General features: G+C 38.0%; 1 protein-coding gene across 4 annotated transcripts in view; it reads right to left on the minus strand.

Annotated features, from left to right (window-relative positions):
- Positions 1–25,509, minus strand: part of il1rapl1b (interleukin 1 receptor accessory protein-like 1b) — a 1,390,568-nt gene that overhangs the window by 985,343 nt on the left and 379,716 nt on the right. For 3 of the 4 annotated variants that reach the window (XM_043700749.1, XM_043700751.1, XM_043700748.1), the window contains exon 3: positions 25,266–25,331. The exons of the other annotated variant lie outside the window; for it this stretch is intronic. In XM_043700749.1, coding sequence (XP_043556684.1) covers positions 25,266–25,331 — 66 coding nt within the window. The remainder of the gene's footprint in view (positions 1–25,265; positions 25,332–25,509) is intronic. 4 annotated transcript variants of the gene reach the window in all.

Consider the following 25,509-nt stretch of genomic DNA (forward strand, 5'->3'; position numbering starts at 1 on the left):
TTGCCTTCTGTACCAGAGAATACCACTCTCTGGGTGAAGTCATTTCTCCTTATCTCCATCCTAAATGATCTAGCCAGTTTCCTTGTACTATCATTCTTTTCTAGACTCCCTGGTCATCAGAAACATCCTTCCATTATACTCATCAGCCAGAAATCTATGCTGAACTATACAGATTCTGCACTCTAACTTGTTGATTTGGTTGAATATTTGCATTTATCCCTTACAGATACTAACTGGCGAATCCAGTATATTCATTCTTCAGTCATGCTATTTGAGGACTACTGTTTACTGAACATGATCCCTTCTTTAGAACTGATGATCTACCTTGGAAAATGAACAATTAAAACATTCCTCTTGAATTGTGGTTGCCAAATCATCTGACGGATTGTTTGCCAGGCTACATTGTGGCCTGAGCAGCTTCAGTGAAAGATTCAATGAAATCATTATTGCTCACCCTTGTCATTAGCAGCTGCTCACACGTTTTGCTTATTTGTGTCATCTGAATTCTCTTTACTGTTGATAATAGTCAAAAACATTTCTGTCCACCCTGTGTACTTGTAAATTTTCACACTGGAGACAATATAACAAATCCATTATGTAAGTGTCCAGTCTTCCTTCTGGGTTCTGCCATGAGCCTAGGGAAGTCAATGCAATCAATCTGACATTTCTTTGATCTGTGATTCCATGACTTACTCTTCCTTGGATTTAACTAGTATCACCTTCAAATAACATGATTGGCTGCCTCTTGATCAGTTTCATGTTAATTGTAACTGGTTGAATACCTTCCACCATTTGAATAAGTCTTTGATCAAGACATGCAGTCGTTCAAGAGTAAGTATTTGGATTGTAAATTATGTACACATTGTTTACTTCTGACAGCCCTTCAGTTGCAGAATTGCTTGTAGAATACATTTCATTTGGAGATCCATACCTCTTGGATCAAACCTTCATGGGATGCAGGGATGCAATGGAAATGTGACTGGACTAGTATTCTGGAGCCCCAAGTTTATGATCTGGGAATATGGGTTTGAATCCCACCATGTAAAATTTGAATTCAAGAAAAAAAGAGAAAAAATTAGCCTAATGGTGACCAAGTAGTTACTGCTGATTGTTGTAAAAACCCATCTGGTCTACTATTGCCCTTTAGAGAAGGAATAGTTGAGATAAATAGCATAGATACATTTAAAGGCATAAGACAGAAAGGGGTAGATACTGTTAGAAAAAACAGTGTGGAAATCAATCGATGTAGAACATGAACATCGATATTCCATTGGACTGAATTATCTATTTCTGTGCTGTGAGGGCTATTTCTATCTAACTAATTGACTAACATAATTGCACATTTTTGTTCTGATTATTTCTTATTCAGTCTTTTTCATCGTTCCCCAACCTGAAAAAGATTAACCTGCTGAGATTTTTTCTGAATTATATTACAGACTGATTAAAACATCAACAGCAGATTTAGGTTTAGCAAAATATGATAAATACTTCATTTTGATATGCTTTTAATTATGGAGGAAGGCACAAAGGACTTTGATCAAAGACTGTACTTTGTAGAAGCAAAGCTTGATTAAGATGTGAATACATATGTTTTATTTTGCTTCATTGACTTGCTGTTACAATTATGAGGTTTATACAATTGTTATGTTGTGGAACAGTCTTTAATTTAGGATAAAATGAAGGGGATCAACTCTGAAGTCTGCCCAACAATGCGTCTGTGCAGTTTGAATGTTAGAGATTAAAGGGGGTCCATACCGTCTTGGAAGGAAGAAAGACCACAGCCTGTGTGCTAATACAGCAAGTCTAACGTTCCAGAAAAGTATCAAGAAATTGGGATTATAAACAGTTATGGTTTAAACGATTGACTATTTCCAAAAAAACGGTTGGCATTACAAGGATAGCTAATCAGCATTGTTACCTGGATACATAGCAAACATGGTATACACCACCAAATTGGAAGGATTGAAGATATCACTGAAAACCTTTAGGTAAGCTTCATAAGTTAGGATTTGGGAAAGAGAGAGCACAGCTACAGGCAGCAATACATTATTGTTCACCAGGCAGGAATGTAGGGGAAGATCACATTTGAATGGAGAAAAAAATCCTGAGGTGTTAAAACAAGGTTGGAAATTGGCCTTTCACTACAGAAATATTATTCAGGGAAGAAAACATCACTGTGAAAAGCAGTTGAGAGATTAAACATTCCCAGGATGAGAAAGGAAAAGAAAAGAGGTAAACGCTCTGAACCTAAGAATCAGCTTGGACTCATTTTGGGAGAATGAAATGTTTACTTAGAGGATAAGGTTGCCAGAGCTGGAGGGTTTGAGTTATAGGGAGAGGCTGAATAGAGTGGGGTTATTTTCCCTGAAGCATCAGAGGCTGAGGGGTGATCTCATAGATGTTTAGAAAATCACGAGGGGCATAGATAGGCTGAATAGCCACACGGTAGCAGAGTCAAAAACTAGATGGCATAGGTTGAAGTTGAGACGGGAAATATTTAAAAGGGGCCTAAGGGGCAACTTTTTCATGCAGAGGTTGGTGTGTGTATGGAATGAACTGCCAGAATAAATGGTGGAGGCTGGTATAATTACAACTTTTAAAAGGCATCTGGATGGGTATATGAATGAGAAGAGGTGAGAGGGACACGGACTGAATGCTAGCAAATGGCATTAGATTAAGTTCGAATATCAGGTTGGCATGCATAAGTTGGATCGAAGGGTCTGTTTCTGTGCTGTACAGTTCTATGACTGTGAAATATATACCTGAGAAATGCATTTCAATTGTGCTAAAATATCGAGAGTCTACTTTTTTGTGATTTAATGTAAAAGCTGTTTACAAAAAATATTATTTTGTTGCAGCAAGGGTCTTAAAAATTGAAGATGGAAATGTGTTGCTGGAGAAGCGCAGCAGGTCTCCAGCAACACATTTCCATCTCTGATCTCCAGCATCTGCAGACCTCATTTTCTCTTAAAAATTGAAAGCTTGTTGTGTCATCCTTTCAGTTATTAAATGGAAGTTTGGATTTATCATTAAAAGACTATGCAGATCCAAACAATAGACTGAGTGCCCTTAATAATTGGCAGTCCTTCATTTTGATTATTGCTAATAAACTTATAAACCAAGCTTTGTTCTTCTCAAAATTATACTTGAATGTTCAACTTGTACCTTCACAAATGTCAGTTCATTCTGACCTCCATCAATCCACACCCTCTCCTGTGTAAACTTCTCCTAAAAATTAAAGGCAACTTCATAAAGAGAAGTACAAGAAAATCAATTTGAACAGGAAACCTTCAGATGCTGATAACTACTGCTGGTAAACTTTCTTTTGTGCCATGAATTATAAATATTATAGTCTGACATTTTAATCTATCCAGAAGATGGCTATTTCCTACAAATTTGTAATATTTCAAGGGTCAAAGAACAAGATCCCAGAATACTACTTCTACTCTTGCTATGCCGTTATGTAGCTTATTCCTTTCGTCCAATGGCTGCACCTCAAATGTTTCATTTATACAATAACGTTGTGTTCCACTGAACTGACATTTTGTGAGTTTGTAATCTATAAAGCCAAAGTAATGCATTTTATATGACTTTAGTCTAAACTTAACATTGTTTAGACTGTCAGATTCAACAATAACTCCCTTCCCTTCCCTTTAACTGCTGAAAGTACTCCTCATGGTGACTGGGTTTCTTGAGTTCTAGGCATTCTTCAGTACCTCATGTACTGAATGCAATGCGACACATGAAACTCAACCATAAGTCTTACAAATCAGCTCGATTCTGTTCCAAACACCCATGCGTGTTTGCTGATAGGAACCAATGAACAACAATCAGTAAAAGCAACCTTACTGAGTTATCCTTTCCTTAGCAGAGGGCCAGTGAGACAAATTCTAGCAGTTGCTGCATCCATATCTGAGGCTAAATGAGTGCAGCCAGGACTAAAACCTGCATCTCATTGTTCCATAAACAGCACCACAATTAGCTAGCATGGTTAAATAATTATGAGTCCTTAGTGAAACAATAAGTGACTGGTTCTGAGGCTACTTAAAGCATATAAATTACACTAAAGTATTAGTTGTAACAGTATTTCACTGCAATTTAAAGAGGGCAGAGTGACCTCTGACCCATGGTTTCAGCCATTTTTTCTGATGTCATGGTCTATTGTTGACTGTCACTTGTCAGAATTCCCACTTCTGACCAAATGTGGAGTGGAAGAGGGATGGGAGGGAAATACAACATTGCTGAGCAGGATTCAAATTGATTGAATCATGCCTGAATCCATTGCAGTTGATGTAATGGATTTATCACCTTAAAGTAACCTTTTGAACTTTGAAGAATCTGAAGAGCACTATCATAATCCAGTTGCCATTATCTTCTCAGCATTGTTAAGACAGAAATGACTGGGGGTATGATTTATTCTTGTCATCGTATGTATTGAAACATGTGTCGCCCACACCTGTTGGAGAGCTCCTAACATACTCCCAGTGTAAAATAAAACAATTGATCAGCTTTGAGAGAACATTTTGTAACAAACTGATTTTAGAAATGAGAATCCATGTCCAATTCCTTTCCATAAACATATCAAAGATGACCAAAATACGAGCATTTTTACAATTGATTAATATTGTTCTTTTTCAAATGTTTTCTCTAAGATGCAATTTGTTTTTACAATTACCAGAAGGCCATGAGACATCAAACGCATTGCAAGGAAAAGGATTTAAACGTCTAATTAGAATGCTGTCTGTGACTCACTGATTTGGAGTCTTGGGGATTTAAAATCCTGTAAACTGCAACCAGTTAGTTATAAATGATGAATCAAATCGTGTTAGGGTTAAGAAAAGCACAAGGATTAGTTCAGGCAGAGCACGAGATTGATAGGAAGAAAGCTAGGGCTTTCTGCAGAAAGGTTCTTCACTAAATGTTACTGTAAATGGGCAACACTTACAGTACATTTTATTAATAAGCTGTTACAATGCATAATTTGCCAACAATGTATTAAAATAATCATGGGGAAATGTCCTGAAATCGCTGCACTATTATTGTATCACATTATGAACTTCTGTTTAACAAATTCAGTCAGAAATAGATGCTGAGCTCTTTAATATAACATATCGCAAAAACTCTACCTTGCTTGCACAATGGTAAGAACTTACAAATACAAAGTTCTGTGACAATTAAATGCTCCAGACTTTATGGTAGTGATGATGACAAAACTTCAGTGTTAAATCATTACTTCTCTGAAACAGAGCAACTTTCGGACTCCTCTTAAGCATCATTAAATGTGGAAAGCAGAGGTAGCTGTCAGTGATTCTATGTTGTTGAACGCACATCTCTACACTCCTCCCTCACTGAACACAATCAATGAGAATCCATGAACTGATGAAAACTTATTCATGGGGGTTTGTTGTAAACATCCTCAAAAGGTTAAGTTTTATTGAATACAATGTAACTGGACAACACACTATGATCATAAATACTTCTTAACTGCTTCATTGGCCTTAGAAAAAAACTTTATTTTATATATTTGCTGAATATCAAATTACTCTGTTTTAAGAACTTACATTTCTAGAAGTTTTTTAAAAAAGTTATGACACAATTTTTTACATCAACAGCAAGTGCCATTGCTTCACTGCTGTTACAAGATCCAATCCAATATTTAAACCATCCAGAAAATTGCTGAGTGATCTTCATTAGCACGCTGCATTGCTGGATAAGATGTACAATAATGATTTGCTGTGCATTCCTGACATGCAATGCTATTAAATGATGGAACATAAATGAAAGATATTCATTTTGATCATGTACTTGTAACTATTTTTATTCAGCAGTCAAAACACCTTTCCACTACTCAAAGATGCTTCAAATATTTTAAACCCCAAGATACAAATGCCACTTTCCCAAAATAATTCCAATAAAACACTGCAAAACTTAAACAGAAGACTGAACCATAGTTCATGACCAAAAAGCAAACATGGCACTGAACAAATAAAGAATACGGGGAATCCTCAGCAGGTATGGCAATACCTGCAGAAACAATAAAGGAATTAATGTTTTGACAAGAATCCTATTGTTTTGGCTTAGAGCCCACATGCTAAGAGCCAATTCCTCACCATCTTCACAGATACTGCTCTATCCATGCATCCAGCATTTTTGAGTTTTGTTTCCTCTTCCTTAACCCTTTCATAAATAATTCAAAATTTCATTAACTACAAGTCTTTTCCCAACATATGAACAGAAGTTACTTTACATATAAGCTATCCTGTTAGATCAAGTAAGTTTCTACTCGAACACAAAACTCAAGCCAAGCAAATGGTTCATGCTCCAAAAGTCAACACTACTTTCCATTTTGTAATTAAACTGTAATCACATCCTATATCCAAGGCCAATATTCGCTGAATCTGAAATGAGAAGGCACAGTATTGTATTACACAGAAGCATTCTAATTACTCATGGCACAAATTGTTTATTGATTTTCTTCTGAACCGGTCAAAGATATTTTGGAATTTGAGTGGTAAATACTATCAGATGGCTATTCATTTCCATTTCAGTAAAGTGGCTCTTTTGTTCAAAACAAAAATAATAATTCCACTCATTATTATTGAAATAAATTGCTATCCATGGAAAATGACAGGGTTTAGCAAAATAATCTGCAAAACAGCAACTTATTGAAGCAAAGATATTTAAAAATAATAGCTTAACTTCAAAAGCCTCTGACTATGCTCAATAGAAGGATCGTATGAAGAGGGAAGGCTTCTTCCAAAGTTGAGGGACAGAGATAAGTGAATAAATAAACATGAACGCTAAGACTAAACATAACTGGCCATAAGTATTAACGTTATTCATATCACAGTGCTAATGGCAAAAGCTGTGATATAACTATGACCAAGTGACACTGATTTTCAGACAGTGAGGACTGCAAATGCTGGATAGTCAGAGTTGAAAAGTGTGGTGCTGGAAAAGCACAGCCTGTCAGGTAACATCCGAGGAGAAGGAGAGTCAATGTTTCGGGCACAAGACTGACCTGCTCCTTGGATGCTGCCTGACCTGCTGTGCTTTTCCAGCACCATACTTTGATACTGATTTTCAGTTTGTCAAATTCCAAATGAATCCATTAAAGTGATCAAGCAAGAGACTTGTGGTTACTTTCCACTCTGGCCTACTTCAGCCCAAAATGACAGAGTTCCCTGAAGTGGTCCAGCAAGCCACAGTTGTATCAAACTGCAAGTGAGCAGAAACATAGGGAAGCCCATCAATCCTTTCTCTAGGAAACCAGGTATGGACAATACTGTTAAATATCGAAAGAGGAGTTCAGCAAAGTAAAATATAATATTTACTGTTTCATTTGTGCAACAATATGGAACTAACACAAAATCTACCTAAAAGAGTGGCTAAAAATATTGTTGAAATTTTGGAGGACCTCCATTTCACAAAAGAAGATTCAATTAACCTGAGCAAACTATATATATTTTTTTTAGCCTGAACCAGATTCCACAACAGATGTCCTCCAAGGTTCTCAACCAGGTGTAACTGCAATGCTTCTCACAGACTGAGGAACTCACCTCAGCCAGACTTTATCTTCTGACATTATTCAGAATTCAGTTCAAGGAACAATGTTTGAAGAGGCTGTGAAATGGACAAGGTAGCAAGTGACACACCTGGGACTGAATTTTCATCTCTCAGTGCAGAGCAAACACTTCTTGCAAGGAGAAATCCAGGAATGAGAATAAGGCTACATTTTAAAATCTACTTTTTGGTTCCAATTATCCACCTGCCACATCAGAAGACACATTGAGCTCCCTTGGGTAATCTTTCACTCTCTTCTAAATTCAGGTTTTTCTGTCTTTGGTATTTTCATCCCAGATGGGTGGGTTCCTGAATTATTTGGGAATTATGCCTGGATACAGCCATTCGGCAGTCTTGGAAAGAATCAGGAACCTTTTGGTAGGTAAGTTTAAAAGCTTTTGCTGACTTCAACTTTCATAATGATATGGTTTATGATTTAAGTACAATAGCAACACAGTGGCATGGATTCCACATTGACTTAGTGTCATGATATTTGCTGCATGTTTGAAATGCTCTTCCAATATCCATTCTGCACAGAATCAATGACCCCATACAACAACGCTGGCAAGTCACCATACCTGTTTAATTCATGAGCATGTCAATCATGCATTCAATATCACCTTTGAAGGAAATTCTTCCTCGTGTCTTCTCATGAAACAGTTAATTAAATGCTGAGTGAAATTTCCATTGAAAAATATAGAAAATCAGAGCAGGATTGGCTATGCAAGCCTTTGAACCTTCTCCACTATGATCATGGCTAATCATCTAATTCAGTACTTCAGTTCCTCCTTTCTCTCCATACCTTTTGAAACATGGAATTTTGTCCAAATGAACACACATGCTTTTTTTTTTAAAAAAAACACCTCTACAAAAGATCAAATTATCACAAAGTAATTGGTTGTCAATTACACACAGCCAACTTGCTACCTGGCTCAACTCCACTGATCATTTCTGATGTTCAAATGAGCATTTATCATGAGGCAATCGTATATTTGTTCAGCCTGCATCTATTGATAACTGCCACGATGAATAGGAATGGAGTTTAGGTAGAAAAGTGTTGAGCTGAGATGTGAGCTGCAGTGCTTTAACAAGCATTGGTTAGACTGTACACATGTCCTAGTAAATGAAGGTGGGCTTTCTAACTTGCCAGCTTCACCATCTGCTGGTCCTGTGTCCACCTCAGATCAGCCTCTAGAGGCAATTGTCTTAACTCATTCTACACCTGACACCCAGAGAATGAAACTGGCTAATTGGACTGTTAGAAAATGGTAACACATCATTAGGAAATGGCCCAACTCGCACTTCCCAAATGGATGACAAAAATCTAGTCTCAGATCTCGATTTGGTTGTGGAATCAGCTTGAGAATGGCTATAAATGCACCGGAATTCAGCTTTTATCCAAACTGCACTCTGGGGTTGAACTCTCAGAAAATTCACATGCATAGAATCAGACCTAAACCATGAACTCTATAGCTAGCCAAGTCATAAATGGATTCAAATAATGAAAGGATACAATTATTTTTCAAAAAACAATTCTCAGTTGACTGTGACTTGGGCTAAGTAACATGATGAATGGCATTGGCGTGATGTTAAACCTTCACACTGCAGCAAGTGTTTTGCTAATTGTCAATTATATTTTAGTGTTCAGGTACACAAATATTTAAATTTCTGAAGAAATTACAAGGCCGTTAAGAGTGATGCACTTCTCCAGTAAGGTCACATCTAACAACAAATTGACCACTTTAGAGTATGGATCAATCCTATTAAGCTGCTTACTTTATTTAATGGACTCATTCGTCTACAGTGATAAAATCGCCTAACACTTTCAACTTAACCGCATTAAGCAACTATGCAATGAGCAACTAAGGGGCAAAACAGACTAAAGGAGAATAAGGAGGAGGAAGCAGCAGATGAAAGTGGAGAAGACAGCCAACACATTCCCTTTCTGTTTGAGCTAAATATGATAAACTCATTAAAATTATAGGAAAAAATGTCATTCCTCACTCACCAACGTACACATATCTGATCTTCCTTCTATCATTAAATATAACACTGCTGGTTGTTCTCAATGCAAAAATAAAATTCAGCACTACATACATATTCTAAATTGATAAATCAAATCACACAATGATGTACTATTACCAACTATCACCCTTGTGTATTCTTTTATTGTCTGTCTTTTGTACACCTCTGCATATCCTATTGCTGTTATGCGGTTCTACAGCAATTATTGCAACATCACTGTGGAAGACTGACACATTTCATGGGAGGGTGCTACATTTTGTGGGAGAACAACCTCTTACAGTTTCAATTTTAGAATGTCTGGCTTTAGATCTCAGCATCTTGGCACATGCAACAGTAGTCTGGGCTAGCTATCTGACATACATAAAGAGCATCAGCGGAATGGTAATGATAAGGAAAAGAAGGAAGTGATTACCCTGAGAGAGTGGTGCAAGTTTCTGCCCACAGAGCCATCTTTCCTGCTCTGGGGTGGAGGTGCCTCAGTTTGAGGACAGATTAATGGACCATTGGGACCATTGGGTCCATTTTCACAGGACCCAGATATCAGGAGGTTTCAGCTAATGCTGCTTCAGAAGCTGAGAAGTTAGTCATCAAAAATGGCTTCACAGGCAGGTTCACCCCAGTACTAATCAGATTGGTTATCATTTCCATGAAAGAAGGTTTAGACCCCAAATTCTCAAAAAGCCCTAGGCAAAGGTGGTATACTTCTTGATATTGTACGTACCTTCTACCAGGCTGACAATGCTTCAACCATTTCGGTGCACTTACCCATTAGCTTTATTCAGTTGCCTGTCCCATTGAAATGCTCATTTAAGTCCTCTGATGCAGATCTTATAAATGAACTTGCTCTGCAGCAAGCTGATACCTCTGCCAGCTGTGTTACTTGTCCTGCGTACAGGGTGCTCAAATGCCAGTATCTGAGCTTGTGGCAGAAAGCATGAGATTGTGTGATAGTGGTTCCTCATTGTTACAGTCTACTGTGCCTGCAACAGGGTGAAGCATGTGAGAAGGTGATGAAACTGTGAATATTAGATGAGAGTCCAAACTGATAGACATGGTTAGTCAGTGAGCGATCACAATAAACACACTGAGTAGTGTCCGATGCTAGTTGGGGGAACAGTAGAAAACAGTTACATCACTGAACTGGTGATCCACTGGGGACAAGTTCAAATCTCACCACGGCAGTTGGTGGTATTTAAATTCAATTAATAATTCTGGAAGGGAAATTTATTTGCAGGAATGGTGACCAGGAAACTGTCATCAATTATCATTAAAACCATCTGGTTCAATCCACCATCTTTGCCCAATCTGGCCTAAATGTCTCTTCAGTCCTACAGAAACACAATTGACTCTTAATTTCCCTCTGAAAAAGCCCCAGCAAGACATGAGGGTCAAAGGATATGCAACAAAATCTTGCCCTTTCTTTCCATTAAAAAGGAAATTAAACTGTTGGAATACAAACTGGAAATACTGGAATTAAACAGGCACCCAGCATCTATGGAGCTTTTCCACATTGGATCTTCTGCCCTGGAGAAATGTGACTACAGTTGTATTTTGTTGAATTGGTTTTATTTAGCCAGATTTCTTACTGCAACCATGGGAGTGAATCTCCTCCTCAACCAGCATGAACTGTTTCATTTCCTACACTAATTATAGTTGTTCAAAGAGCAATTGCTCTGTTCCCAGAATAATGGGCAGTTTAAATGCCTAACATAAGATGGTGCAAACTGGCCCAAACTCAGACCATGCAACATTCTTACAAACCACAAAGTAAGTTTCAGAAGATATATTTAAACCCAGAACATGACAGCAACTAACAATTCTTTTGTTTTCTCCAAGACCAAGTATATCAAGGAAAAACTAACAATGTCAAAAAAGGAGATTTTAAATGTTTCGTAGACATGCTGGAAGCATGAATCCTAAAAGATGCTCAAATCTGGATTATTTCCAACTGAGTGTTTGAAAAAAAATAAAGAGGATAATTGGCTTCAAGACAGTGCACATAGGGTGACATTGATTTTGTAGATAGCTGAGGATCCTTTTGATATAGACAGAGCCTGGAGAGGAAGGACAGATTACATACACCAGAGTTTTTGTTTTGGAGAGGAAGAACTCTAATTGATTGGAGCAGGGTACAAATACAGCAGTTGGATAACCAAGTAAAATCCTGTTTTATATTCAGTTTTGTCATATCCACTAGATATAGCAAAGCACTTCAAAGCCAATAAGTAACTTTGAAGATGCAGAGTTGTTTTTTGAGCATTGAAAACAATTATAAAAAATAATACCCACAGAGCTTAATCAAGGAGAACATACAAATATATATATAAGAAAAATCTCCAAACAGGTTAGTCTCCAAACAGCATCCATTTACTATGATAGAAGTACCCTTCAAAAAATGTTTCCAATAAATCAATGCCTGAGTCAAGCCTTGAAGTTTTACTCACAACAGCCACTCACCCATTCACCCATTCAATGAAAATCACAGAGTTTCAAATATTTTCATAGGATCCTGATTTCTATACTTCAATTTGCTTCCATTGAAATCTACTATCCAAGACGCAATTAACATAGTCAGGCTAATAACAGCCATATCAGGTCTGTAAGTGAAATCATTCTGGGTTGTTTAGTATGACTGAATGAAATATTATTGCTAAAAAAAAAGAGATGCTGTTGAAGCTTTTCATCTTGCATTCATTAGGATGAATGTAAGAATACCAAATCTATAACGCTTTAGAAAAGGGTGTTGATGAACTTGTAAGTTGTATTATCATCGACAATGCAGTAGAAAATAGTTCATTCCTCAGCTTTCCTAAAGTTAATTCTGAAGCTTTTGCTTCAACTCAATTAAGAAATGCAAGAAAACTGATTGTCAAGACATTGCCATGGGGAATGCAACAGGGACAGAGGAACACATGTCTTTGTCTCATTAAAACATGTATGATGCCTGAACATAATCTTTCTGTTTACAGAAGGCAGGGCTATGTGTGTCAATATATAAAGGTTCTAGCAAGCATAATAATAATATAGACAGCATGATGGCTAATTTAAATATGCTATTAGTACAATTCCTATCATGCTCAGGATTGTTCAGTTAAAGACTGATTGATTGTGGAATCCCATTCATATACTGAACGCTAAGTTCTGAGTGTTACAAGCACAGGCTGGTGCAGAATGGTGAAGGGTTCTGCTGTTTGACAGGATCCACCAGTTGTTGTGAAAGAAAGCTTACGTATCTGATATCACACAACACAGATATTACTTGTTTGTGTGTCAGGTGGCATAACCTTTTTGCTTAATGCCAGGACCCTGTTAGAGAACACCATTTGTCCTGCTATGTACAGGTCCTCTTTGAACAGAAAGAGTATGTCCAAGCATTGTGCCTTTATCATCTGTACAAAAGCCTAAAAGGCAACTGAACCCAGTGCATTCTTCATGCCAAAAGCTCATCTCATCAGTATTAGTCAACAGACTATCAATATCTGTTTCTCACATGGTATGAATTGTTATTCTCTGAAATTTGCTATTCTTACATCTGTTCTGGTGAGTACAAGATGAAAACCTTCAATGCACAAAAATCATTTGTTCAAATAATTTATGGAGCGCAGGAAGAATAGGAATAATTGGAATGACATAAGGCAAGAGAGAAACCAAAATTAATACACACTTAAAAGAAAATGTAAGATAAAAGCAGAAGAAGAATAGAAATGTAGCAGCTACTAAAAAAACTTGAGTATTTGAATATTTATAAGACAACAGCATGACATGCAGTGTATTGAAGTGTACCTAGAGATTGGAGGGGCAGATAAAGGGAGAGCTGTGGCTAGAATTTTTCACAGCTCATTAAATGCAGAGATAGCACCAGAATATTATACAATAGTTGAAGTTGTTCCAATTGTTAAAATAAGTCTTGGACATGGTCTGGGGAATAATGCCTGTTACCTTGACATTTATGATATGAAAAAAAGAGTTTAACAACATTACTATTTTAGATGCTCTGTAACTAGAGTTTCAGAAAACAGTTAATAAGGCATCTTGAGATCTATGCCTAAAATGAGAGCTTTTTGGGAATATGAGAGTAAATAATACATTGGATAACAAATTGACTAAATCATACTAGATGTAAAACAGTGATTAATGGTAGCAGTTCTAACTGGATAATGGATTAAGAAGGAATTGTAGGATTAGTTCCTGGAGTATGTCAGTCATATAGTGATTGTACTTATTTATAAAGATATTACAAGCAAAATATCTAAATATGCAGATGTATCTATTATTCTAAAACCAGAATATTTGGAAGTAAGCTATATAAAAAATGGATCAAAAGTGACCTTAATCTGAAAACTACAACGATTGATATTTTTGCAAAAATGAGTACACTAAGCGTTAAGATATTAACATGCATCTTATGATGTTTATGTTATCAGAATTGATCAGGCAATAATTGCAAATATTATTAAGAAGGGTAATTTAGTAAATATTGGTTCTAAAAAAAATGAAAATGCATGACTTGTACCCTCCTGCATCCCTCTGTGATCTCTGCACTCCTCCAATTCTGGTCTCTTGTGTGTTCTGGACTCAATTACTTACATCACTGATGCGTGAGCTTGCAGTTGCCTCAGCCCCAACCTCTGGAACTTGCTCTTTGAAATTCTCCACTTCTAGCTCCTCGTTTAAGACATTCCTTAAAGTCTACCTATCTGACCAAGCTTTTAGTTATTCTAGTTATTTACTTATTGACTAAACATCTTATTAGTGGCTTGGTGTCCAATTTTATTTAACTGTGTCTGTACAGTACCTTCCAGTGTTTCACTATATTAAAAGTTGCTATGTAAATATTGTTAGTCTAGGATGTACCTTTAAACAAGGCAAATGAGAAGGAAAAGTTAATGCATTATAAATACAGATTGTTAAAGTGCAGGAGGCGGCTATTTGGCCCAATGAGCCTGCTCTAGTCCTGTTACCTAGTGCCAATCTCCTACCTTTCCCCCATATCCCTGCATACTATTTCCATCCAAATAATCACCTGATTCCCTCGAATGACTCAGTTGAATCTCCCTCTCACATTTTCAAACAATGCATTACAGATCCTAACAATTCACTGTGAGAATTTTCTTTTTGATCTCACATCAAAGTCAGAAGTCACATGATACCAAAAGGTTTATTTGAAATGACTTTGTTCGCCCCAGTCCAACACCAGCACCTTCACATCATTGTTTTACAGCAATGACCAATTACTGATTTGATACATTATAACAAATAAAATATAAACCATACTTAAGTTTTTAAACATCTGTAAACAACAGTTCTAAGTAGTCATGTCAATTATACATATTCAGGCACCATCTTTTTTTTTGGACAATAGCATTTATAAGGTGGTCATTCCAAATCTTTGGAATGCTCTTCCTCATAAGACAACAGATGCAGACTCTATGGCAGAGTTGGATAGATTCTTGATTATCATTGGGATGAAAAACTGTTAAAAACATACATAAACGTAGAGGTGAGGTGAAGATCAAATCAGATTCTCATTGAATGGCGGATTAGCCACAAAAGATTGAGTGGCCTATTCTTATTCCTTGTTCATGTGTTCATATATTCATACTCACCCCAAGTAGCCAACTATTTATGTGTAAGTCATAAATTACAGAAAAGTTACAGATGAGAAAGGTAATTTTTCACAAAATTAATACGTCCATTTCAGAAAATGTTGAAGTTCTTTTCATTGAACCATCAAATTGATTCAAAAACATTGCTTAACGTTTTGTTAAACTTTTCGTTTCCACTCAAATAGAACCTAATTTCATATGTTGGTCACGCTGTGTGCAAATATAAGAAGTAGGAACCAAAGTAGGTCTTTCAGACCCTTAAGCCTGCTCCATTATTTAATGAAACTGTAGCTAATATGTTTGGCTCTCGAATTTCACATTGCCATGTAGTCTTTAATTCTCCTGTCTTTAACTCACCCTCAAGAATTTAATGATCCCAGCTCCATGACATCCAAATCGCACAATACTGACGGGAAAAGAAACATTATCTTCATCTCTGTCTGAAAAGAGTTGCACCTTTTTTTTTAAAACCATGTCCCATAGTTCTGGACTCACACACACAAAGAACCATAATTTCCATGCCGATATCATCAAAATCTTTCAGAATCTTACACACTGCTATCAAGTCATTTTTTCTGATCTCCAGGGAAAGCATGGTCATGCTGTCCAACCTCTCCACACAAAGCACCCAATTAGTTCCAGCTTTCAATCTCGTAAACTTTCTCTGAGCCACCTGCAACACAATTGCATTTGTTCTTAAATATAAGAGTATGAACGATATGGTTTTATCAATGCTCTGTTTGACTGAAGCATTACATCCTTACTTTTATGTTCAATTCTTCCTGTAGTAAAGGATAGCACCCTATTAGCCTTCGTTATAATGTGCTGTAGCAGCAGACTAACATTTTGTCACTCCAATACCAGAACACCGAGATCATCCTACATGTCAGAATTCCAATCATTATCCACTTGAGTAATATTCTGAATTTTCACTCTTCCCAAAAGAGTGAACAACTTTCACATTTTCCCACGATATCTGCCATATTTTCACCTATTCACTCAACCTCTCTTCTATATCTGACTACAAATTCCCTCACAGCATCACAACGTATTTTCTCACCTATATCTCTTTTGCATATTTAGTGACCATGTTTTTGGTTCCCTCATTTAAGTCAGTCAATTCGCTTATAATAGGTTAAGGCCTCAACACGTGCAGATTTCACTTATCATATCCTGCAATTCAGACTGTAACCCATTTCTGCATTCTCTTAGTTTCTACCAACCAGTCAACCTAATATCAAGATTAAAATATTATACCTGACATATTCCTCTGGACACACTGTTGTTTTCTCAATAAGCTTTGATGCTGCACGTTATCAATGGTCGACAGGTATGGTCAACAGGAAAACTTTATATCTTTAATCTTCAATTTGATCTTTTACTAGTTACAGCCCATTCTATCTGATCATAGTTCCACAATTTATTATAAATATCAATATCTTTTTCTATTCAATTGATCTTGTACATCCTGCAAAACCTTGCAGGACTGGTTGTGTTTACTGGGTGGGATCTGCAGCCCATGCTGGTGATGAGCTTTGAATGCGAAGGACATTTATTTTGACAGAGTGGTGATGATGACATGCCTCAACCTGGCCACTTCTCACCTCTACCAGAATTAAGTTCTGGGCAGAAAGATATATGGTTAACATTTTTACCTTGCCACTTGAATTAATATCACCATGCAACATGTAAACAGTTCAAACTTCTCTCCACCCTTCAGGCACTCTGTCCTGTATTCCTGGTGAAGGGATTTTGCCTGAAACGTCGATTTTACTGCTCGTCGGATGCTGCCTGAACTGCTGTGTTTTTCCAGCATCACTAATCCAGAATCTGGTTTCCAGCATCTGCAGTCATTGTTTTTACCCAGTTCAAACTTTGCAGTCTACTTGTCACCTCAGGGAAGAGTCCCTTGAATAGTGCTGTTATAAAACTAAATGCCAAGCCACTTTAAGAGATAATCAGTCAAAGGCTTTGGTCAATGAGTAAGGTTTGGGGAACATCTAGAGAGCTAGATCGGTAAAGGGGGATAGGAAGCTTTTTCCAGTGTTTATTAATGGTATTATATATAATTCACCAAAGACCAGCAGGTCTCCAAATCCTCGTTTCTGTTTTATTCTCCACCTACTTTGTGAAAATGGCTCCTATGTTAGCATGCATCCAACTAAGTAATATTTCAGTGAAAACTGATACCTTCCCAAATTATCAGTATGTCATAAGTTTCATCCATTGTATTTTCAAGGAACTAAAATAAGTAAGCACATCTGAAAAAGAATGGAATGATCGACTGGAGATTTATACATTTCAAATCCAGGCAGCCTTTCAATTATTTCCATCATAAATATATGAATTGCATATTTTGCATAGAATCTCTCAGCTTGAGGAAAATTTATTACCTATTCTTTTTGTCATGAATATTTGGAGAAAGTGATGATCCACAATATTTCCTAATTTGATTTTACCCTTAATTTTCAATCCAAGTATATTATTTAAGCTTTTTTTTAATGGACTTTCTGAATAACCTCTTATTGTTTGGATACTGACAGAATATTTTAAAGCTGTTTGACTTCACCTGGCTCACTATTTTTCCAGGTATCTATTTAACCTTTTGATTAAACTTCTAACATATCCAGAAAATATTCTGAATTCATCTCAGTGAAATCCAATCTTTCTCTAAAATAGTGAAAGAGGTAATTTTCACTTATCTTGTTTTGTTTTTAAATTTCTCACCAATACATTTAAAGATATATTTGTTTAGAATGGCCTTGATAATATTTTGTTGTGTACTTATCTTGCATGCTCAATATTATACTTTTAAAGAAGTCCCACTTCTGCTGAAATACTCCTGAACCAAGTCCATTTATTTTAATAGCTTTCAGACATCAATTAATTTAACCCATTCACAATGACATGTTTTCTATGTTAAAGCTGATAAGTCTGAGATCCTGGTTTTATGTTTCCAGTTTGTACACCTCCTACTTCATGTACATTTTACTGATCAGATCACTGTGAACATCACTCCTTGTGATTTTCAAATGTAGTAGATTGACACACTACGCAACTTCAAGAGACCTTGCTCAGACTTATCCAGCTTTATCTTCTGACTTAATATATAATTTGTAAAATATCAAAGAGATTGAAACTCACATAATTTACAAATAAGTGGTTACTGCAACAACAACAGTAATTCAAACACACCAGTACAGGATAGTTTTTTTGTGTGTTTGAAATGCCTTTAACAGTACTTCCCATTAAATTTCATCAATTCATCAAAAAACCTGAACTTACAGGTTCCCAGATATCTGCCTTTTTTTTTAAATAGTTTTAAATTTCTTTCAAACTGCTACATTTGTAAATTAGGTTAGAGACAAAAAAAAACTGCAGATGCTGGAATCCCAAGTAGACAGGCAGGAGGCTGAGAGAACACAGCAAACCAGTCAATGTTTCAGGTGTAACTCTTCTTCAGGACTTGGGGTGGGTATGGGGGAGCTGCAGATAAAGGTGGCAGTGGGAGCAGGGTGATGAAGTGGCAATAGGTGAAAACAGAGTAGAGGGTACAACCTGGTTGGTCAATGGGAGGAATGAATTCAGTTGGTGGCAGGGAAGAGTGGAAGGGAGGGGCTGGGAAGGGAGTCGGGGGATGGGAAGGGAGGCTATTTGAAATTGGAATACTAAATGAGTTCCCTTTCCTCCTATCCCATCCCATTCCCTGACTCCCTTCCCAGCCTCTTCCCCTCCCTTCCACTCCTCCCTGTCACCAACTGGATTCATTCCTCCCATTGACCAACCAGATCGTACCCTCTACCTGTCTTCACCTATGCGAAAGTAAGCACTGCAGATGCTGGAGATTCGAGTTGAGAGTGTGGTGCTGGAAAAGCACAGCAGGTCAGGCAGCATCGGAGGATCAGCAAAATTGATGTTTCAGGCAAAACAGCCTGATGAAGACCTAATGCCCAAAACGTCGACTCTCCTGCTCCTCGGATGCTACCTGATCTGCTGTGCTTTTCCAACACCACACTCTTGACTGCCTTCACCTATCCCTACCTCAACACCCTGCCCCCATGCTCCCCCCATCCCACCCCACCCCCGGCTTATCTGCAGCTCCTCCCACACCCACCCCGAGTCCTGAAGAAAGGTTAGACCTGAAACGTCGACTTCACCTCCTTATGCTGCCTGGCCTGCTGTGTTCTCCTAGCCTCCTGCTTGTTGTATTTGGAAACAAGTCTGAGCATAACAGTGTTTGATATTTTAAAGTTTCAACTCCTTCAGTAAAATATTGCCAAGAAGAAAATGTCCAAGAGAAAACATTTTAGTTCAACATTATTTGCCATATTCTTTCCTATATGACATACTACTCATGTATCGCCTCATGCTAATGTTCAAAGATTTCCTTGTTTCCTAGAGCACTAAGCTCCAAATCCTTATGTACAAATGCAGTCTAACTGACTTCTTCTTCAGTTGCTGCAATATGAGTTTCCAGATTGAGACTTTTCATCCTCCAGTTCAGACTGCTGTGACCACTAACCCTATCTTCCCCACACGTTCATTCCTCCCGTGGCCAAGATTTCACCTGTATCAACTCAATTCTCATACAGTTCCCTCTTTAATCCTCCTTATATTGCTACTGGCTTTCAAAAGCCTCCTGAAAAATTAATCATTTTGACCATGCCTTTGCACAAAATGCTGTGGAATGCTAACTGTGCTACTGGCCTTTTACACAAGGCAGTAAAAGTGACAACTTGATTTTTGGGTGCAAAGTCTTCCAAGAAAAAGAAAATCAGGTGACTTGTTTTTTTTTAAAACAACGTTAACTTGTGTACTCATATGCTGGGTCGATTACCGCACCCGGGTCCACTCTGTGACCCTTGCAGCCTATATGCCTCTTTCAATTGCTGTTCAGCATGGAGGAGTACTGACCTCTCAGTTTTAAAGGGAGGCAGGCAAAGGTACCCTTGCTCAAATTGCATTTTATATTGAGACATTTGGTGGGGTCCACAGCTAATAATGAAGACTCGCAGAGAAATTCCCTCTCTAGTGTATGTCACTTTAGGTGGGACTTTCCTGTTAATGGAATAGGAAATATCCAGGATGGTTATCATGATGCATAGGACGTTATCTGGAAGGTATAATTTGGACGATATGACTATAACAATCAATTGCTTAATGAATCTGTGATAGAGTGGCAGGCAGTATCATGAGGTGGAGAAGTCGATGTTTCGGGTGTAAGCCTTCTTCAGGACTGGTGGTGGGTGTAGGCGAAGCTGCAGTTAAAGGAGGTGGCGGGGGCAGGGTGGTGAAGTGGGGATAGGTGAAGGCATGTAGAGGGTACAACCTGGTTGGTCAATGGGAGGAATGAGGAGAAAGTGAGGACTGCAGATGCTGGAGATCAGAGCTGAAAATGTGTTGCTGGAAAAGCACAGCAGGCCAGGCAGCATCCAAGGAACAGTAGAATCGACGTTTCGGGCATGAGCCCTTCTTCAGGATTCCTGAAGAAGGGCTCATGCCCGAAACGTCGATTCTCCTGTTCCTTGGATGCTGCCTGACCTGCTGTGCTTTTCCAGCAACACATTTTCAGCAATGGGAGGAATGAATCTGGATAGTGGCAGGGAGGAATGGAAGGGAGGGGGAGGGGCTGGAAAGCGAGTCGGGAGTTGGAAAAGGAGGTTATTTGAAATTTGAGAAGTCAATGTTGAGTCTTTCGGGCTGTAGGCTGTCCAGGCAGAAGATGAGGTGAAGTTCCTCCAATTTGCGATCTATTCATTGTGGTAATGGAGGAGGCCGAGATGGTCACGTTGGAAAGGGAGAGGGAAGGGGAATTAAAAAGGGCGGTGACTGGAAGGTCCAGTCGACCCTTGCGAACTGTTCCCTAAGTTTACATTTAGTCTTTATTGCATTTGGGTGGTTTTAGAGCAATGGAGCAGGGAATGGAGGAGATGCAGTGGATGGCTGAGAAATTTGAAGAGGGGGATGGAGTTCTTGCAGGATACTGGGTAGTGGTGTAGCCCAGGTAGCTTATAAACCCACACTCCCATAACTATCTGGACTACACATTCTCCCACTCAGCATCCTGCAAGAACTCCATTTCATTTTCCCAACTCCTCCGCCTCTTTTGCATCTGCTCGGACGAGGAGATATTCCACACCCAAGCGTTCCAGATGTCTACCTATTTTGCGCTTTTCCCCCTTCCATCATCCAGACTGCCCTCCACTGCACCACCTCCTGCTGGTCTACCATAGATGCTCACTTGTTGCTACTCTATCCAGCCTACATTCAAGTGTGCCTTGGTGTGTCCTCAATTGCCCTTACTCGTCCATACCCTATCTTTTTCTGCTTTCCAGACACCCTGGCCAGGATATGCTATTTAAATTAGAGTTATGCAATATGTTCAAGTTTTCTACTGTCAGAAATGAAGAACATTGTAAAAGAAAAATCACATTCATACCACTATGATGATATACAGGGTGAAGGCAATGCTTCTTAATCTATCTGTTTACTCTACATGTCCACTCTTTTCCCGCACAGTTCAAATTTTCCCAACACTCTGAGTGGTTACTATTCATTAGCTCATTCACCTGCTCCAATTCTTCCTGGACCTCAACACACTTTATTGTCCCTCGGCCTCTCCTAACTCTCTGTTCTCACCAAAACTTTCTCATCTGTCCTTCGTTTGACTACCACTTGTAGAGTGCTTGGTTCACCTACTCATTCTGAAATTTTCTGCACCCATTGATATGAAAGTAGGGGAAAGCAATCAAAGCTTGACTGAGCTCCTCCCACATTTAGGTCTTTCTGCAGAAGCTGTGGTTTATATGCAAGGCTTGAATTACTCACCCCTCAGTATCCTGTGTCTTTCTGCAATTATAACCTGCTTTACCAATTCCAGATCACAGTTGGAGGTACGCTAGCGAGTGAAAAATAAAAGTCCAAAGAAAGGAACATTGACACAGCATCACTGAAACACCAGTGATATTAGGGGAGTGGGGGAGAGAGAGAGAAGAGAGAGAGAGAGGGAGAGAGACACATAGAGATAGATTATGTCAAACAGTAATGGAAAGAATGATCATTTAAAATTATATTGACAAAGCAAGAAAAATGTGAAGTAGTCACAGAAGAAAAAAAGAGAAAGGATAGAAAACATCAATATAAGAGCACCAAGCTCCATTTGTAACAGGAGAACAATTTATGTGCCTGAAATTATATGGTCCTATCCTCAGTTGCAATTAGTCAAGGAGAGTATACTTTCAACTCACCAGTCTCCTGTTTGTAAGCAGCAGGAGGACTCCATGAGAAACTAGGACTGAATGAACAGTCAGAGATGCATGAAAATGTTGCTGAGAAAGGTTTGGGAGGACCTTTCATATCTGCTATTCCTGATCCCACAAGGAAGGACACAAATGGCTTATTTCTGGCTCTAACTCCTCCTGATGGGTTGACTTGGTGGAGAACCAAAAAGTGCTTCCACGGACAGAAAGAGTCAGGTTCTAATTACATCATCAGAACCCAATCTGCATACTTACTAGGAATCCAATGAACTGCTGTTTAAATTCAGAATCTCCACAGGGATACTGGAAACTGAGAGAGTAAACCACATTGACAGATTTTATCTGCCCCTTTTCAAACAGGATGGAAGAGTTAAAAATGTCCATATAATAATTTTACCATGGCTTTATTATAATTCACAGTGTGCCATTGAAAAGAAACAATCCAGCCTCCTACATATCTCAAGAAACAGCTAAGACAATCCAATATCATCCTATCCAATTTATTCAATCTATTCATAGCTATACTATGACCAGCAATTGATTCTCTCCATGCCATTACTTCAATGGGATCTACCCTTTGCCCCTTTATCATCTGCAGCCATGTGCCCATGACAAAAGCAACAGAAGAGATGGGGTCAGGGCTCATGAATGTCAGCGTCATCCATCTCCCTACTGCCTTGACTTCTGATGCCTCTCTGTTGTCAGACTAATTGTACAAACTCTAGATCCAGATACGCCGCATTTTCATTGTGTTAAATATTGAAAGACAAGTTATTTGTGATCCCTGCCAAAAATATTTGACACCTATTCCATTCAGTTTATGGTTATGTCTCAAGTTGAGTCAGACCGTTCACAAGCTTGTGATATGATTTGATCCATAGTTGATTTAGAGGAACTATATCCACCTTATCAGGAAGGCCAGATATATGCACCACCCTATCAAACCCCATTGTCACCTCTGCCTCATCTAATTTGCTGTTAAACGTCTTAACCATGTCTTTGTCATTTACAGAATTGACAATTCTAATGATTTACAGATCAAGTTTCCATATTGCATGATCAAAATGGCAAGACCAGCATATGAATCCAATGTATAACTGCAGTCCTTTGCTAGAATAATTTTAGAGAGCATTAAGAGTCAATTACAAAGTCAGTGGGTGCGGGTCTGGAGTCACACCAAGTCGAAATGAGTAAGAATGATAGACCTCCTTTCCTAAAGGACATTATTGAACCAAAGGGTTTTTACAAGAATAAACTATTGTGTCATGGTCATCATTGTTAAGATGAACTTTCAGTTCCAGTTTTTTTCAAATTCAAATTTCCACCAGCTAGCATGGTGGCCCAGTCCACTCCTAAAAGCAGTAGTTTGTGTTTCTGTGTCACTGGGCCAGTGTTATCGCCACTAAGCCACTGTCTCCAGTTCACCATTCCCTTGATTGTTGACCTATACTGTCCAAGAGTTCCTCAGACTTCAATTTCAAAATCTTATCCTTGTATTCAAAGCCCTTCATGGTCTTCTTATTCTTATCTCTGTGATCCTCTTGCCCCACATTACTTCATGAGCTACCCATGTGTCAAATCTAGATATCCTCTGCCTCTCACAATGGCTGTGCCTTCAGCTGTTTAGACTGAGCTCTGGGATTTCCTCTCTAACTCCTCATGCCTTTCCCTGTAATTCTTTAAGGTCCTTCTTAAAACACTTCTCAATGACCAAGCCCCTTGTCAGTTTAGCTTGGTTTCTCTGACTATGCTTCTTTGAAGTGCTTGTGAATATCTTTCTACAGCAAAAAACAATAGAAGTATATGTTGCCATCTGTCAATACTGCACAAAATTTTACCAAAACAGTTCTTGCAAAACAAAAATTACTTAAACAGTGAAAAAAAAAGACATTCTAAAAGATCAGTTTGTGCTGCAAAATTAAAGGCTTGCCTGGTAACTTAGTTAAACCCATATATTTACTCATCAAGTTCAGCGTGTTTGTGAATGTATATGTGCACCCTAAAACTGATCAGCTATCATCCAACAGAAACTCAAGCCATGAGCTGAATCGTCACATTTTTCATTGAACATCAGCGATACTGGAACAGCTGTGAGAAACATATGGCACTGACATGGACGAGAAGCTGCTGGGTTTGTTGAGCGAGACCCTGATCAAAGTGATTGATGTTGGATTTAATGCACAAATTCACCAACGATGCTTCTGAGAAAAGAATGCACCAGAGCTAAACACAAAATGGACTAATAAATGACATATGCAATAATATCTGCATTTCCCTAAGGGCATTTTTAAACATTTCTTGGAACTCATCTTTCGATCATTTTTATCATCATAAATACAGGACTGCGCAATAAAAAACATACCTTGCACAAATTCTATTTTATTGGATAACCTACAATAATCATGAGGTTGATTTGAAAATAGTCTCCCATTTTCTACAGAGGCATTGTGTTTTTACAAGTACAATGAATAAAAATTAAAAGTTAGGTTAATCTAACTTTGTAAATAATTATTAAAATGTTCAGTTTTGATTATTATAACTCTATTACATTTCATCATTTGTTATAACGTGTCTTTACCACCATAACCCAAATTTTCTTTCAGAGTCCAAATTGACATTTGCTGTAACCTGCCATTTTTTCAGGTTCATTGATCTTTGAAATGCTAATTTAATAACATCACGTGAATTTAAACCAATTTGCTCTTCCCATAGCAATTATTTTCTTGATCATAAAGCAAAGAGTGGTGGGGGTGGAAAGACTTTACAGTGTTTAATACTTAAGGTGTATAATGTGATACGACTCTAATCTTACCTCCCTCCCTCTTGAAGTTTATTTTTAGAATGTTGGACTTTGTATGCGAGTCCTGATTCAGAAGAACTGCAACGAAAAATTTGAAAGTAAAAGTTGAACTCTCATCTCCACATAATACAACATTAATTTATAAGGGATAATATTAAATAAATACAGAAATATTGAGAATTCTTTCATGGGATGTGAACACTTGCTCATCCTGAAATGCCCATGAGAAAGGCACTCATTTTATAGCACACTAATT

Source organism: Chiloscyllium plagiosum, chromosome 12 (assembly GCF_004010195.1).
Source record: "Chiloscyllium plagiosum isolate BGI_BamShark_2017 chromosome 12, ASM401019v2, whole genome shotgun sequence".
NCBI classification, from domain to species: domain Eukaryota; kingdom Metazoa; phylum Chordata; class Chondrichthyes; order Orectolobiformes; family Hemiscylliidae; genus Chiloscyllium; species Chiloscyllium plagiosum.